Below are 18,187 nucleotides of genomic sequence, written 5' to 3' on the forward strand. Positions count from 1 at the left end.
TATCCTAACCAGGACGGCCTTCTGCCCATCCTGGAAGGCCTACTGTTTGCATTTCACTCTTTAAAAGACATCAGAAGAGACTCCAGAAGCCGTCATCTGTCAGGAAGGCTGTGCAAAGGTCAATCCCGGGCACCTTTGGAATCCTGTTGTCTCACTTCACTGAATTGCCCCTAGCCTGTTTGTACTGAACCAGGCCAGTTCTGTCTCCACGTTTATACCTCTCCAATAGCTCTCTACTTGGCCCTACATGAAAGATAAAGCACCCAGAAAGTACAACATTAAACCATGGAAGCGGGAAAGACTGCACTAGTGGAGGTAAGACTGATCCAATAGGTCCTGAATTCTTCTCACCTGGTAACTATTCAAACTACTTAAGAAAAAAGATATAAACACTTTAAAAATTCTTCCTGAAGAAGAAATAAAATGCCATGCTACAATCTTATTCCTAAACACATTAAAAAAAAACCCACACAACTTCCATCACCTCATCTGAATCAAAAATCTTTCCTAATAAAAATAATGAATGCTTATTATTATGAAAAAGGGTAATTAGCCCTCAGATAATAACTTCGCAATCGTGGTCAAGATGTGATGTTGCAGTGTTTAAAATGTGATGCTTACCTTCCAATAAAATCAATCTAAATCCAAACCCCACCGTAGAATTCTGGATGATATAGAATGTCACTGAATTTAAGCTTGACATCCGAAGCTCTCGCCATTTGCAGAGAGCATCATATGTGAGTCACTAACCACACAGAGCTCCTGAAGAGAGACACAGGGAACAATGAGCCTTTGGGAGAAAAAAAAAAAATGCAAGTGTCTTTCAATACAGCTTTCACAGTTGGTCCACCTACTGGGAAGAGCAAAAATTTCAGCAATAATAGCTATCCTGTAATAATAAAGTCGCCTGATTCCATGAAGACCTGCTCTGTCTACCCTTCCCACAACAGAGAAGTCAATAGTGACTCCTCACTAATCCAAGGTGAATGGAGCTGAGAGGCAGGATGTACATATCCTGCTGTGTGTCTGCCACCTGAAACAAGCCTGGAGCTTCCACAGGCATTTCTCTGCCAAAGGTTTTTTAGCAAGATCTCATTTAGTGGAGGAACTGGCTGCTGGTTGAAATGGCTTGTCGATTGGACAGAAGAGAACATCTCCAAACCACACACCCTCCCAAGCCTGGCAGGGGAAAGCAGAGAACTGGAGCATGCTGTTACAGCCTCTGTTCTATCTTCCTCAGTCCTGTAAAGTTCAGAAAAGCTCATATGTGCCCTCTAATGAAGCAAACTGGAAAAGGGCCTGGGATCTGCTACGAAGCTCGTTGTTAGAAAACAGAGATGGACACTGCAGATGCCTAGATGCGGTAGCACTGCTAAGAATGGTGGCTATCATGGAACTCATCTACAACAGTGAGTATGAAAACTACCTTTAACACAATCTCTCAGTCTCTACCAAGAGCTGCAGGAGGGCACATCATTATCTCAGTTTCATGGGTAATTAAAAGGAAACACGCATGAACGGGGCCACCCGTCCAAGGCCATGCAGAGAGTAAACACAGGAGCAGAGATTTACTGCAGGACCAAACTACAGAGCAGAAGCTTCTGACCACAGTGTATACATCCCCTAAGTCCTAAATCCTAGAAGGAATAAAGAATGAGCCTCACCTGCAAACCTGCCCATTCGTGCTTTCACCTCTCCTGATACAAAAGACAAAGGAATCCAAAGGCGCACAGTCACTGGCATGCAGTGCTCTGGCCGCCCTTCCTTCCTTACCTCTACTCCACCACCAAAGTAAACACTCGTTTAATTAATCTAATTCTGAATCTGCCTCCGATACTGAGCCAGGCTATAGCAGAGAAAAGCAGAAGAGTACAACGCACGAAGAGTCAGTAAGCACCGGAAGCCATGTGTGCTGCACGCGTCTGTAGTCTGAACACTTAGCCTCAGCTACATATGGAGTTGAAAAAGTCAGCCTGACATCATGAGGTCCTGTCCCAGAGACAACAAGAGGGAGACCAACCCCTGAGAATGGTGGGATGACCTGGATAATAAACACTGCTATGCTGAATCTTGCTCCTCTGTGCCTTGAACAGGGAGTTACCAGCACAGATACAAACCTGCCAGTGATCCAGTACAGAAATTGTTAAATCAGTTGATAGCAAACAGATAGATAGCTCTGGGTGGGGCCATAACATGATCTTCTAAAAAGAAATCGTCCATTGGAAAAAAAATCTCTTGGATTTAAGAGGAGCAGTGTGTAGAGAGATTCAAGAAACAAAAAACTTTATTGATGAAGCTAAGCTTGCCTGTCTAATGAAAACCTGTTTTTTGTGGTATCAATCATATAACTCCTCTCTATTCTTCCTGACTAATACAGAGGCTGTCTAGAGGGGTTCTAGTTGACTGTCCACTAAAAGCAGGATTAGGGGCAGAAGGTAGCCCACAGAGTGAATAGGAAACCTTCATTGTCATCATCATGATCATGATCATGATCATCATCATCATCATCATCATCATCATCATCATCATAGCCTTCGATTTTACAGGAACAATGAGCAATCACTTAACAGGAGGTGAAATCTTAATATTAATTGCAGAAGTCACAATCCAGCTTCACAATGAATATGCCAGCTGATCATTGCTTTTATTAGCAAATAAACAAGAAAGCAGTCCAGGTACTGTGCCCAATCACCAGGGCATGTAAATAACCCAAATACCAGTGGGCAATTCCCTTGGTGCACTTCCGACCTCCTTCCTTGATGTTCGGGGGAAACTGTTAGACGCTCTAAGTTATCTGCTAGCATGCCCATGTGGGAACTTGATTCACTGACACCCTACACTAAGGAGGAACACTGCTATCTTTTCCATATTAAAATCAAAACATACTCTCCAAGGAATAAAATTCCAACGAATGGCGCTGTATCCCTGAGCTGTGAAGATATGCTGAGTGAGATTAGTCAAATGCTATGTCACTGCACTGTCCAAGAAAGGCAGTACCTAGGAGAGGCCAACTCATGGGCACAGAAAGTGGAATCAAGGTTGTCAGGGGTGAGGGGAAGGAAGAATGGTCGTTATTATTTAATGGCTTGGAATGATGGAGAAGTTCTGGACATGGATAGGAGTAATTACCGAAAAACACTGAATATACTTAATAATGCCACTGGATTGTAAATTCAAAAATGGTGGGTTTGGCAAATTCTGTGTAATGTATATTTTAAACACAGTTTTAAAAAAAAATCAAAGCATACATTGTCTCTTTCACGATTATCAAAATGGAAAAGCAAAAACTCAAAGATTTTTTTCTTCAAAATATCTTTTAAAAACAAGATTCTAAGATCTATGAGGACAGAAACCAGATAAACCTGTTCCATTCGCCACTGTCACTGAGCAGACTTTCCACAAATGTTTGTGTGTGAGTGCCTTTGATCAAGAGGCTCTCCTAAACAGCCATTCCACTATCTAGAAAGTTCCAAATTTACTTCTTGTGAGAGAACACAAGGGTGCAGATTGCAGGGGGAACGGTGACATTACTATGCCTAAGCTCCTGCCCTTCCTCTATACTGCTGCAAGCATGCATGTCCACCAGCATCTTATACACAGCACATAGACACGGAATGACTACATGATAAAGACAAGTGCGGTTCTAAAATACATGCCGCATCACCACACCACTAGCCCCCTTTTAAAACATTACTTTTTGCAAATGTACCGCTCCTCCTGTCACGAGATGAAAAAAATAAACCTCGCAGCTTACACAAAGTGAAGGTAGAAATATAAATAGCTAGAACATAGCACTCTCAGAAAAAGACAGAGAGAACAGCATCATCTGAACAAACATAGATGAGAAACACCAGTTTATAGTTCTCTTTCCATTTTAGAGAATAATAAATGACTGAATGAAACACAAGAGAATTCCAACTCTCCTTTGAACAAAATCCAAATATTCATTCCTAGAAACCAAAGCCCAGTTTCATGCTTAATTTTTAATAAGTACAGAGGCTCCTCCTCCAATAAATCACTTACTATAAATCCTAAATTTCATCTATGTTTTTCTCAATTAGCTTATAAGGTAATGAAGTAGTCTTTCTTAATTTTTTGTACCACAAAATCATAAAAACTACTTTCTGATCACTATGCAAGTTATTGAAAATTTGGTCAACTAAGATTCACTTACTACAACATTTACATTTCAAGTTAATTCCTAAGTTCAAACATACAAAGTGAAATATTTTAGGCAAAATATGAAATGCTGGACACCCTTAAAATTCAGCACCCACATAAAAAGTAGACCCAGACAAATTCACAAGATCATCTACGGTATTAGTCTCTTATGTAAACAATATGAAAATATATCATTCAACTTCAAACCCCACTCACTACTTAATAGCATGCCCCAATTAATTAAACAAATACATATCCATCCTCTGTCAGGGTTTATAGTTCAACCTTGCTTGTCATCTTCTTCATGAACAGGCAAGCCTCATTTTGGTGTAGCCTGTCTACTACCCTAGCCTTTCGTGCATGCAGGGGTTCTCCATCAGTGTCTGTAATGCTAACAGCCCACTAGAGCTAGCTGGCACTTCAAGCAGAACTGCATGAAGAATTATCACTTCTATGCAGGAAAGCAAAACCACTACAGGTATAAAGATGCTAACTGGCAACACCCTGACCTCCACTCAACAACACACAGGTGCATTTCAGGGCTCAAGGAGGAGAGGGGGTAAGGTGATCAGAGAAGAAGCCCCGGATCTCTAATATAGTAAGAGATATCAATTCTACTCAGACCCAATCCAGCTAAATTCACAGATAGCAGTTTACCCAAAGGAAAAGTGGTCTCCTGTCCTTCAGTTGCTCGACTCAGAGGGCATTCAGCAGAGCATAGCCAGGCAAAACCATATGCAAGATCTCTTTAAGCTATAAAAAAAAGAAGACTAGTTTCCAAAGAAATGAGACTCGGCTAGGGCAAAGAAGCAGTCATTGAACATTTTCTTCATCTTATCTCTGCTCCTGGTGTTTACAAACTCCAGGCAATAGCCTTGGGAGCCTCCGGAGAGTCGCTGAGTAACCCCATCGGATCCTTAATTTAAATACCCCGTTATCAATCTCTGGTGGTTTTGGCAGTTAAATAGAAGCGAGTGAGTGGAATGACATGCACAGAATGAATCCTTTTCAAGTTGTAAACGAGTGAGTCAGGATTCAGACTTGCCGAGATCCTCCAAATTAAAGCCCTTGCTATGATTCCAGGCATGCTCCGTCTTACCGTTTATGCTGTTGTCTCTCTCAAGCCGGATTCACCTGGAACTCCTTAACATATCTCTAGCAATGTGTTTGCACCAGGCCAGCCTCAGACAGCAACTGAATTCACATCTTTCTGCACTAGCAAGCTGAAATGGTACGGCCGTACTACAACCAAGAAAGGGGGAAGCACAAAAAATTCCAGAGATCACCCAGAGAAGCTGATCTCAGTGGAGCAAGACCAAAAAACCATTTCAGAAGAGCACAAAGAACATGCTAACGTTTGGTATCAAAAGCTTTAACAGGTCAATTTTTTCCCTAGAATGATCTTTTTTTTTTTTCCTCCAAACACGATGGACTTGCCTGTGGGGTTCCCAGGAAGGCAGAGTGAACGGGCTCTGCAGCAGCATTGCAGCCAGAGGAACCACGCATATGCTGTCCAGGCAATCCACTACACCCTGTCTCTCCAGAAAGATATTGATTTGCAATGCAGTGCTGCTTCAAAATCATATAGAACGGGAGCCAGACAGCTAGTGGTGATTGCACATGAGGAAAAACATTTAATCAAATGGATGCACTTTAGCCTGCTCAATTCAATTCTTAAAGGCACTAGAGAAAGCCAGAAAGTATGCTGAGTGACAGTCCCATTAAATCATAATCTGAGGTCCTATAGAAGGCCCAGTTTAGGCTACCATCGTTCATGTTACAAATGCTTGGGAAATGGTTGGATGTGTCTATATGCATACATTTGTCATATGTAAATGAGACATAATGAGGACTCTAAAATTACCATGCACCAAATGCATGAGGTTAAATTTTTTTTTCCCCACAGGTGTAGCATTTACTGAACCAAAGTGATGATGCATAGTTATGAGCCTGCAGGATTACTGATGGATTCATGACAGCCTCAAAAAACAAGACAAAACAAAAAAAAAAAAGCCCAAACAAACAAACAGACAAACAAAAAACAAAACAAAACAAAAATCCGCAAACCAGGGCATACAATCTTTAAGTAAATTGTGCCAAGTCATGCCAGAGGGTACTGGGTGGCAAAGGAAAACTAACTGCTACTCTCTTAGCGCCCCCTACAGGAGAGAGGCTGATCTATCCCTCCCTCATACTTGTTTTAGTATTTCCTATGCCTGGAAAGAGAATCACTATGGTTCAAAAATTAGAGTAAGGTAACTTACAGAAGAAATTTTAAAGTGACATGGTAATCTTTACTCATAAATATTCAAATATATGGTAAATTTAGTAAGGAGAGGCGGTAACTACTGTTCTAACGGTGAGTGGCCAATACTCCCAAAGCTCTGGGCTTGCATCTGTGTGCAGCCAGAAGGCTGAGGAAGAACCATTCACCTGTCACATCCCGGTGGATGCAAATGAGACACTTCTTCCTAAGAACTCACCCTCAGCACTCCAAATATCACCTGAGAAATAATCAACTTGACTTTCTCTGCAACACGAAAGAAAAATTCCTTCAAAATCCTTCCCCAAAAAAACTCATTAAAATAAAAAATATTATGTGCTATTTTCTTTATCAAAGCTAAGAAACAAACACTTTGGGGTGTGGGTGCATGCATACACATTGGCAAGCCACACTTAGAGTTCAGATGCCGTTTTTCTCGCTGGTCTAAACCGCTTCCCCAGAGCTGAGGTAATAAAACCTCGCTGCCATGCCTGGCTTTACACAGGTTCTGGTATTGAATTTAGGTCCTCAGATGACGGTAGCTGCCCACCCCAAGTTGTCTCCCTAATATCAGAAAACTTTATTTGTGTGAACACGGTGCCTGAAGAGTAGTAATATCCCAAAATACCTTTAAGGCCTTGAGCTTCTGTATGGAATTACTCATCCTTCCAATCCACAAACTCTCCCTTTTGCAAAGCCAACACTGCTTCAAATTTGAATCATTTAGAATTTAATTATCTGCCGTAACATAAAGTGCTCTTTTATTATAGGTACTGTCCCCATTTTAAGGCCTTGAGTACAAACCATGCCAATCACTGGCTTTTTTTCATTACTCTGTAACACAAATTGAGGCATCTAAAAACATTGATTAAATTCTTAAAATAACGAATCGATTTCCCCAATTCCATGTTTTGGGTCTAAAATTATCTTAGGCAAACTCCCTTCCCACAATTCAATGCTCCCAGAAATAATTCCGTTCCGAGTCAGCTTAGTCACTACACCACAACAGTTCTTATGATTCGTTTTTCCTGAAACTGTGGGTGAAATGTTGTTATTTACTAATATATCGTGCAAAGGGTTAATGCAACAAACAAACAAAACACAAACCACTCTATGTATTCCACCAGCATGTATTTGTATACACAGCATTGTGAATAACTACATTCTCTACATTCAAGAAGCCAAACGAATGATTGGAAATAAAGTGCCTACTATGCACAAGGACCTCTCTCTATACTCTCTAACATTACAGACAAATAAATACATAGAAAGCAAGACATGAAATTATCTGTAGTAATCAAGTATCTATGTTTGTGAGAAATGAAATTTGCAAGTAGATTAGATTAAACCTAACTCAAAAATAAACTTCAGATAATGATTTCAAACACTTAATAAAAGCTTTTGTGAAATGACTCCAAATAAATAAAACAAGCTATTGTAATGCAATAAAATACTTACTATTGTTCTAACAGAAGGTTTCATTATATAGCTCAGGATGGCCTTCAATGGTCTATGTCTATGAGTCTGCCCTCAAACATTTAATCCTCATGCCTCAGTCTCCAAGCAGCCCTGGCAAAGTAAGTTTTTGACAGCATGTGTCCAGTTACAAATAAGCTCCCTCCTGCATCGCAGGAGTCTCTTTAGAGTAAATAACAAAAATCTGAGGTGCCTGGGTTCTGCCTGGACGGGAAGAGCAAGTGAGCAGCCTCAGGAAGCCTCAGCTGGAAGCTGGCTGAGCAGGTAGCCAAGCACAGTGGCGGCTGCTGTGAAGGCTAAAGGCAAGAAGCCTCACCGGTGGCCAGAGAAGAAAGGGTCATGTAGGGCATACCAGGAAATCAGGCACTTTATCCCACAAAAATGGCGCTTGACTTGACTCCAAAAGATACGACCTTAGGGATTACAGGCTGGGTGGGGCTTTTCACTTCTTAACAAGGAACTAGTATAGAAAATAAATCCGGACAAGGAGGAAGGGGGGAAGACATTCCAGAAGCAAGGACGTAAGTCTGGACAAGACCTTAAAGAAGGCAATGGAACTAGGAGGCAGAGAGATAGAGAGATGTTTCATTGCCTGTTACTGACTGGACATGAGGCCCAATAAAAGGGGGGAACTCAAGTATAGTCCTGAAATTCTAACATAACGAGGAGAAAGTGAAGTCATAAACAACAAACAGATATGAAGGAAAGGCAGCTCCAGGAGAGGAAGAGATGTTCTGGCAAAGGCATGTGTCCATACATGCTCAACAGCACACCGCTTACTACATGCCTTGACTCAGTTTTCTAGTATCTGGGGTGAACCAAGATGCTGCCGCCTACTTCTTGGGGGCAAGACAAAGAAGAAGAAATCACAGGAAAATGCAGCCACAGATAAATACTTGCAACTAGCCTCAGTCGACCTGAAACTAGAAAATAAATCATCTGTAGCCTTAGGCAGGCAGGCAGGCAGCCATTGGCTGGGCCTGGAGAACAGGGGCGGGGCTCCAAGCAGGGCTGATTCTACTGACTGCAGAAGTGAGCCTGTTCGGTCAAGGTGGCCATTTTCCACTTCCTCAATGCTGACAACTGCTACAGCCATCTTCACCTTTATTCTTCTCTCTGCCTACCAGCAAGTCACTGGGCCACTCTGCTGGCTCTGGCTCCACTCAGTTGAACTTCAGCAACCACCTCAGCATAGACTTTCCTTTTCCCCTCCCCCCACCCCCAGCAAGCTCGCTGCACTGGTTCTGAACATTAATTGGCTTCGTTCATCTACTTATCTTCGCACTAGAAACAGCCCCCCAGGAGCAGGGGCCTCTTTATGTTAGTCCTGGGTCTTCCCGACACTATATAAACAGTAGAAGAGCGGCTCCCACACAGTCTGTGGGAGGAACAGAGTCAAATGGGCAGGGAGCATGGAGATCTGTGGCGGAAAAAACATGGTGTCAATAAATACGACTTTATGGTTGGCCTTAAAATAGTAAAGACAGGGATGGGGGATGGGAGTCATCAGTAAATTAATCACCGTTTTCACAAATGAAGCACATCTTTACGAGGGACAGCGATAGGTATCTGAAACCTCACTAGAGCAGAGTAGAGGCTACAAAACAGTTTGAGATTCAGAGAAAGGGGGACAAAAGGTCTTGTAAATAAACATCTCGTTTGGATTTGGGGAAAAATAGGAAATAAGACTGACCAATGACAAGGCTAGAATCTGGCCTCCATGTAAATACAACTCTGCCAGGTAACTGAAGTTAATCTCCTGAAATGCTTATCCTTCCATGAGATTACTTTTTCCAAATCTGAAATGTACAATGCCCACCCTCATTTTAGAAACTAGATTATAGTAAGCACAATCTTTATGTGACTTCAGCTGGTGATGGAGTCAGGTTGAACATTAGTGACCACAAACAACTTCACAGTATGCATGCAGGGCCAGGTGGATCCTGCTCTCAAAACTCTGATGTCTATGCCCTTCCCTGCTCAAGACTCATCCTTTCTTGTCCACCGGACTTTCCAACATTCACCTTCTGAGATCACCAATCTCTGTCTCAGGACAAGCTTTTTCAGCCATCTATGCCTTAGGAGAATGTCTTGACTAGAGGGTGGGTCAGACTAGTCAAGGTACAGCAGGGAAATGAGGTGGAAGCCTGCGGGCTATATTCTCCCAGCTTTTTGGATGGTCACATCTGTTAGAACCAGACACCTTTGTTGTAGGTCATATGACCTGGGGATATCTTAGACACGGCAGAGGCACAAAAACAATAAAGAAACAAACCAACAGAAGATAAGGGCAGAGGAATGCATTTATACAAAAATAAAACAAATAAAATAAACAGGAAAAGGAAACACTGATTTAAATGTTTTAAGATTAGGTGAGGGTAGCAGAAGAGGCTATGCAATTAGAACTGCTTATTATAAATTAATTGCATCAAATGTACATGAGAAAAAAATTAAGTGTTATTTTTGAAAAATGACAAAAGATTGGGATTTCTCAGAAGATGGTTATCAAATGATTACAACTCCATATATCCCTAGAGATTTTTATGAGTGAGCATTTACAATGAAACACTCATTAACTGACTGATTCTTAAATGAAGATGTTGCTTTACCAAGCCTAAACATTAACCTTCCAGTAAACCTGAACATTTAACTCAGTTGTTCTCCATCAATGGCACTCAGTACCTAGACTTTTATATTTGGATAACTGTCATTTACTTAAAATATTTCCTCAAAATACTGCAACTCTGAAGGAGCTGAGATTAAATATTTAAGCGCCATTCCATAGCTAAACTCAAGCTACCCTTAGGTCACTGGTGCCATTTATGGGAACATCAGTATGGTTCACTTACTCAACTCATACTCTGGATTCTAGAGGGGAAGCAAGAGGGGTGAGTTTTAGCAATGAACACCCCTCCATCTATTATGACTCAACAAACTTTATCGGTCTATTAAATTTGCAAATTAAGAAGGAATGATGAGGGGTTGGGGATTTAGCTCAGTGGTAGAGCGCTTGCCTAGCAAGCACAAGGCCCTGGGTTCAGTCCTCAGCTCTGGAAAAAAAAAAAAAGAAGGAATGATGATAAGGAAGGAACATGGAGGGCACTCTCCAGTCTCCTGCAGAAATTCTACCAAACACAATCACAAGATCCCTATCTTTTTTTAAAAAAATCTATCAACTATGTAACTTTTTAACTGATAAATTATATAGTATATAGGTTTAGGGTACAAAAGGATGTTAGGATATATGAACAATTTGTGACATTAAACTAATTAGATTATCAGTCACTTCAAATAAGAATTTTTGTGTTAACAAATTAAAGTTAATGGATTAGCAATTCTGAAATACACTAAACTAATGTTTACTATATTCACTGAGGCTATGCAAAAGATAAAAATAAGACCAAAAAAGAAAGCCTTCCTCTTCCTACCTGATACTGTAGCCTATGGCCACTAACTGATCAATGTCCCACCACCCGGCCTCTGAGCGCATCCTGTACTGTCTGCTTCTATCACTTTAATTGTTTGAGATTCCACACATAGATGAATATGTATTTTCTCCTTTCTATGCCCAGCCTAGTTCACTTAAGCACAATGTTCTCCAGCTCCACCACTGCTGTAAATAATAGAATCTCCTTGTTATGAAGACTAAATAGTATTCCTCTAGGTTTGCACATCACTTTCTCTCTGTCCATTCACTGATGATATACATATATGTTGATTCCATAACTCGGCTTCTCTGAACTGAGGAATGAACTGTAATAAACATATTATACAAATATAATTTTTGAGAAGTTGATTTCCTATCTTTTTTACTAAACTGCCAAAATAATATAGGCAGATTTGTATCTCCACATCTGTATTGACCAACAGAGTCAATGTAGTTTGGATGTGATGGGTTCATTCATGTTTCTTGGTTAAAGACAAATCTGTGTTGAAAAAAAAAAATATGTCCATGTGAAAAAAAAAATCTTCAGTTATGAAATTGATCCAGCCTGGAAATTGAAAGTCCAAAGATGGAGCTGCTGCTACCAAGGAATGTTAGGTGGTTATGGCTCGCAAGAAGCTGCATAAATGGGAGAGCCCTGAATCTAATAAGAAAGCAGGTCGATGCAGACTACAGCAATGAATCAGGCCTTTCTTATTTTCACCTTGCTTTCAGCACTCTCATTTGGGACACAGTTATGCTTCTCCCTGGATTTCAGCCCCCTTCTTTCTCACCTGTATCCATTACCTCCTCAGTTTCCCTGCTAACAGAGAGTTTGTACCTCAGTCCCTGTTCCATTTGTTAAATCTTAATCACTTCAGACTTGTACTTACTTTGAAATGTTAGGGTTTTTTTGTATACCTGCTGTATAGGGCTTCTACATACACATGCATGCATGCTTTCATGTGTACTATTGATTTGAGTGAACTATGCATGCAATGTTCCCCTGTTTATGAACCAGTGGAAACATGGAGTTTGGATGTGATGCCATGCACCAAGTATGTACACGGTGGGTTGGGGCGGAAATGCAGATGAAAAGATGATTTCATGGTGACCATCTTCATAAAAGAGCCTCAGGAGAGTTTAAAATGTTTAGAACTAGCATGACACAAGGGATAAAAATGAAACTATAAAACTTCATCAGCACATATAAATTCCTCGGATAGAAGCAAAAGAAGGGCCAACAGCTCTGAGACGAGAGACTCTTCTCTTGTGGGAGTGGTTTCATGAGGATGGAGTCTGTGTACAATATGAATCTATGACTGTTCAAAAGCCCCGAAGGAGCTGCCTCTCATTCTGGTTTCTTGTTGTTGTTCATTTGCTTGTTTGTTATTAAACTTGCCCTAGTTTTTTTTTTCACTGTGAAGAAGGAAAAAGTAAAATTCCAGTAGTGGCACCCATCAGGGACAAGAGAGTCACAGAAGCTGTGGGCCAGATGACTCTCGGTATACAGCGCAACAACAGACACAAGAGAAACTCCACCTCAGAAACAAGATCAAAGAGAGAACCAACTCCAGAAAGTTGTCCTTTTGACCTCCACAGTGAGCCATGACTCATATGTAACCTCTGCCCCAACATACATTCATGCATACATACATGCATACATAAATGTGGTTTTGTTAAAGTTTAAAATACTGTAGTAAAATTCAGTCACTAAATGATTTGCCTATCCCTAAGAACTGGGGTGAACTAGAAAGGAGAATGTTGAGAAAGGACTACAATGCTCTAATGCAACAATAGCTGTGAATGATCAAGGACAAACTCAGACCTTCAAATGGGATCCTAACTCAGTGGGTGGAGAAAAGCTCTGGTTCTGGTCTTTAAGAGGACAGACATGCTGACATAGATTGCTTGGCAGTAGGCAGCACCGCTTGCCTTCCTCCTTGGTAAGGACTCTGCTCTGCAGGATTCACTGATATCTAGGAAAGCATGCATCTCATCCAGCACTAGACAAGGGACCTATCCTAGCCCAGTACTTCTGCTGGGACCTTCCAAGGACCATTCAACTGCACTGCAACCCTCTCTGCCTTAATGGTGGTGAAGTGGAGAAAGCGCCTGCTTGGAAATATCCACTGGCAGCATTTCCAGCTGTTTCAAGGAGCAGGGCAGAGTGACTGACTCTGTCAGGAGGCAAGAGCAGGAATGAGGGACAGTGACAGAGCTGGTGACCGGGACCACTGGGTCCAGCCCCAGGTCCTTGGTGTTCTCACTGCCCGGGGCTCTAACACAGAGTAAACCAGTTCCTGTCTCTATTTTCCCATAATTACCATTCTAGTAAGTCTCCTTCTTCCCTATGGATATTATAAACTCACTTTCACTCCCTTGTAACCCAGAATATTAGTAAATGTGAGCATCTGTGTGCATAAAGGGTGCTGAGCTATCATGAAGCACTAAACCAGAGATAGGGGTAAATAATTAAACAAGAGTGTTGTTTTAAGAGCTAGTAAAGGGAGATGTATGAATGATACATTGACTGAGAAAGGAAAGGATAGGCCTCATCCCAGCCAAAGAATTTTCCAAAAACTCCTTCAAATGTCTAACTAGATTATATGTAAAATCCTGTAAGTCTGTACTATGTATAGAATTAATTTTTAAATTTATATCATATAAGGTACTGCCATGCAAAAATAACCTTTTATCTGGTGTTTTAGAAAGCCTGACTGGTTTGGCAAAATTATTTGGATAGGATCCAAGTCCCTGTGAAAACACACATGAAAATGTAAGTCCGATGGCTATACATCGACTCTTAAGTAGTTAACAAATGTTACAGAACCCGCAGAAGTAAAGTTAATCTGCTACCTCAATTCTGGCCTCTAAAGGCCTGTGACCATGACAGCAAGGGGAATTTTTAAAAAGCCACACAAGTACTCTAGAGATGTGTGGAGGAGGTAAAGAAAAGGCAAGAAGACATTGTACAGTATACTACATTTGTGTGTGTCACTCCTAAGGATCGCTCACTATGCTCTATTATTTGACCAGCCATTCACCAAGTTTTTGAATTCCGAACCATAGGAGTAAAACTGAACAGGCCACTTCTGCTGTTCTCACAAATACTCACAATAGTAAATACAGCAAATAGAATAATCCCCATAGACCTGTAACAGTAGACATTGTGAGAGTTCAGGCTAAGGGAGGCTTCAGAGAAATGGATCAAGCAACCCTGGACTATTCCCAGCTTAGGTAATCAAATTCTGAATACTAGAATCACAAAGAATCCATTTCAATAGTAAGACAGTGTGAGGTGGGCTCTGTATACCCAAAGACTAACAGTGATCACACTTAACGTAAGCATTGTTATCTGAATGCAATTTGATAACATAATGACGAGGCTTTGTAATACCATAGGGGCACGGCTTAGAAGAGTGGAGCAAGTTCTGTAACTCAAACCCTCACAAACAATGGCTCTTTGAGCCTCTGGTGGAAGAGCATTTGGATGGACTCCAGAGTCTCCATGCACACTGCCTGCCCACATGGCTCAAAGATGTGTTTTTGCCTAGTTTCCCTGGATGCAGACAACAAAGCTTTTCCCTCACATTTAAACAAAACTTAACTTTGGACACGGTTGCAATAGCTTGAAACAGAGAATGTGAAAACTATTCATGCCTCTCTCTCTCTTGCTCTCTCCAGTAGTGATTTTAACTCTGAAAACTTGTATGGATTCCACTACCACAATGCAAAGGCCAAATCAATTATGCTGGTTTTACCAACCCTCCCCTAAAGCACTCACCTCTTTAATTAATGCCTCCTTCATTCAAAATGACTCAACTCATGCAAAACATAGGATTGCTTTCAAATGGATACCATCACAACTATAACTTTCTATGAACAAGGACTAAAGCAACTACAGCTGCAAACAGACCACACAACAAGCCCCAACACAGCCCAGACCCACCTTGGTCCCAATCCTCCCTGACATGCCCAGGTGAGGTGATATGGCTGAGAATTCTTAAGGGATCAAACAAGCTCAAAGAAAAGGAGGCAGCCTCATAAATGACCCCCCCCAACACACACAGACACACACACACACACACACACACACACATGAGCGAGCATGCACACACACACACAGAGGCACATACACACACACATGCACACACACACAGGCACACATGCACACACATGCACATGCACACACACACAGGCACACACACACACACATGAGCGAGCACGCGCACACACACACAGGCACATACACACACACAGGCACACACACATGCACACGCACACACACAGACACACACACGTGAGCGAGAGCACACACACAAGCGTGCGCACACACAGGCACACACACAGGTACACACACACACATGAGCGAGCACGCACACACACACACACAGGCACACTGGAGCACTAACTCCAACATAAACTCAGAGACAAATCAGTAGGATGGAGAAAGTAAGATGAAGAACAGAAGGAGGGTGCCTTCCTAAGGCCTTGGGAGGATCCCTTACAGACTGAAACAACAACAGTTCTTATACAGTCAACAATCCTTGTGAGACTAAATAAAGACCTGCTGGCCAAAACAGTTCTCAATAAAGCAGGGTTTTCAACTCCAGTGATCATGTATACTTATAGGAGCGACCAGGCACTAAGCTTTTAGGCCCCTCAGATGTCCTGACTCTCTGAGCTTGTGCTTTGCCATGCTGTGTTGGACCAGTCTTGGCTCTCCTGCTTCAGTTTCTGTATGGGCTAAGGGCCTCCCAGGCTTATTTCTGAGTCACTCCACAAGTCCAGTTCTCCTGACTATTTCCCAGCATCTTTATTTATTTCCATTGCCGCTGTGTTTTTCTTTCACACCATTTCAAGAAATTGAAAACCTTTTTAAAAACCTATAAGGATGTCGCCACAGGCTCTCTTGCTATGTGCTGGGATTTCCTTTGACTAAGGTGGAAATGCCTCTTGATGACTCAGTATTAAGTGCACACTCTCCCTTTACTCCTTTCTGTCCTTTCTCATTGTAACTACCAACAAAGCCCCAGTGTGTAAGAGACAGTTTCCAGAGTTAGAGACCAGCCTCGTCTACACAGTGAGCTCCAGGACAGTCAGAACTATATAGAAGGACCCTATCTAACACCCACCCCCCCCACACACACACAAATTGGCAGTAGAAAAATAAGCTGCATAATATATTCATAACTACCTACCACAAACCACTTTCAATATGAGAACATTAAAAAAATAACTCATCAAGAATTAACTTCATGGTTCGATAGATGTCCCAGTGTAGGGGAATGGAGGGCCAGGAGGAGGGAGTGGGTAGGTGGGTGGAGGAACACCCTCACAGAAGCAGGGGGAGGGCGGATGTGATAGGGTGTTTCTGGGAGGGAGGGAAACCGGGAAAGGGGATATAACATTTGAAATGTAAATAAAGAAAATATCCAATAAAATTTTAATAAAAAATAAGAAAAAAATAATTAATTTCATTAGTAACAGCCAATCAGCTTTTAAAATAAATAGGTTTAAATTGTTAGGCACACATTTCTCAAAAAAAAAAAAAATAAAGGTGTAGGGGGTGGGAGGGGATTGAGACAATTGGTACCAATCAGAAATCAGGACTCTGTCTTCTGAGACAGAACTAAACAAAATGTTCTATCTGATCATGGCAGGATTAAAATAATGAGGCACTGTTTTTTAATGCAAATACCAATAACTGTTTTTCTACTAAAAAATTGGGTGAATCATCAGTGAAGCATGGATCTCTGAAGAAACAGGACTCCCACGTGAGTTAAATCCCAAGGAGGAAAGCCTACAGGAATAGTGATCATCCTCTCATGGACAAAATGTTTTACTGTTTAGTAGCACAAGCTACTTCAACTAACAGCCAGCATTGAAGGTAGCTGCTAAGGAACTGTATAAGTAGAACTCACTGGTAGACTACCATTACAACTAATATGAAATTAAAATGAGGATAGAAATGCTAGTAAAAGATAGTTACTGGCAGAACAGCGCACACAAGCATTGTCCACTGAAATGTCCCTACCCCCAAGTCTCTGCAGAAATCCTTTTCTCCAAGACAGTGCCCTGCACTGAAAATGACCACACACAAATGTGTGGGCTATTAAATGTAACTCAGCCTGACCCTTCCTATGGGGGCAAACATCAAGCAGCATGTGTCAGCTCATTCTCATTCAGTGTTCCAATATGTCTTGACAAAAGCATATGGCATGTCCATAAAAAGGTTTCTTTTAAAGCAATTCTTATTTGAAAAGTAAAGACTCTTTTAAACCTATTTAAATGTCTCAAAAGAATTAAAGTATTTCCGCCAACTTTACATCAGACTAGAAATCCTCTCTAACAGTTTTACACGGAAATTACTTGTAAGTTTATAGAAAATCTCATGCAGAACCAGTCAGCTCTGTATCAGGTCAAAGACACCATCTAACATTTGCCCTATAAAGAGACTGCTAGCACCACAGAGAACAGAATGAGCTCCACCTCATTCGATGACAGTTTTCACCTGTTTATATGGCAGCTTGTTTATACTCAGCTACTAAAAACAATGAATTTATGAAGTTCTTAGGGAAATGGATGGATCTGGAGAATATCATCCTGAGTGGGGTAACCCAATCACAAAAGAACACATGTGGCATGCACTCTCTGATAAGTGGATATTAGCCCAGAAGCTCAGAATACCCAAAATACAATCCACAAACCACAAGAAACTCAAGAAGAAGGAAGACCAAAGTGTGGACACTTCATTCCTTCTTAGAAGGGGAACAAAACTGCCGGGCAGTAGTGGTGCATGCCTTTAATCCTAGCACTTGGGAGGCAGAGGCAGGCAGATTTCTGAGTTCTGAGTTCGA

General features: G+C 41.4%; 1 protein-coding gene across 10 annotated transcripts in view; it reads right to left on the reverse strand.

Annotated features, from left to right (window-relative positions):
• Positions 1–18,187, reverse strand: part of Cdk14 (cyclin dependent kinase 14) — a 596,871-nt gene that overhangs the window by 480,613 nt on the left and 98,071 nt on the right. The window contains exon 1 of one of the 10 annotated variants that reach the window (XM_031379960.1): positions 5,599–5,761. The exons of 6 other annotated variants lie outside the window; for them this stretch is intronic. In XM_031379960.1, the coding sequence (XP_031235820.1) occupies positions 5,599–5,745 (147 nt within the window). In that variant the 5' untranslated portion in view covers positions 5,746–5,761. Of the gene's footprint in view, positions 1–621; positions 791–4,818; positions 4,988–5,260; positions 5,472–5,598; positions 5,762–18,187 lie in introns of those variants that run through there. 3 more of the 10 variants (XM_031379954.1, XM_031379956.1, XM_031379955.1) reach the window with 3 other exon arrangements.

The sequence above is a fragment of the Mastomys coucha genome, unplaced genomic scaffold (assembly GCF_008632895.1).
Source record: "Mastomys coucha isolate ucsf_1 unplaced genomic scaffold, UCSF_Mcou_1 pScaffold19, whole genome shotgun sequence".
Lineage (NCBI taxonomy): Eukaryota > Metazoa > Chordata > Mammalia > Rodentia > Muridae > Mastomys > Mastomys coucha.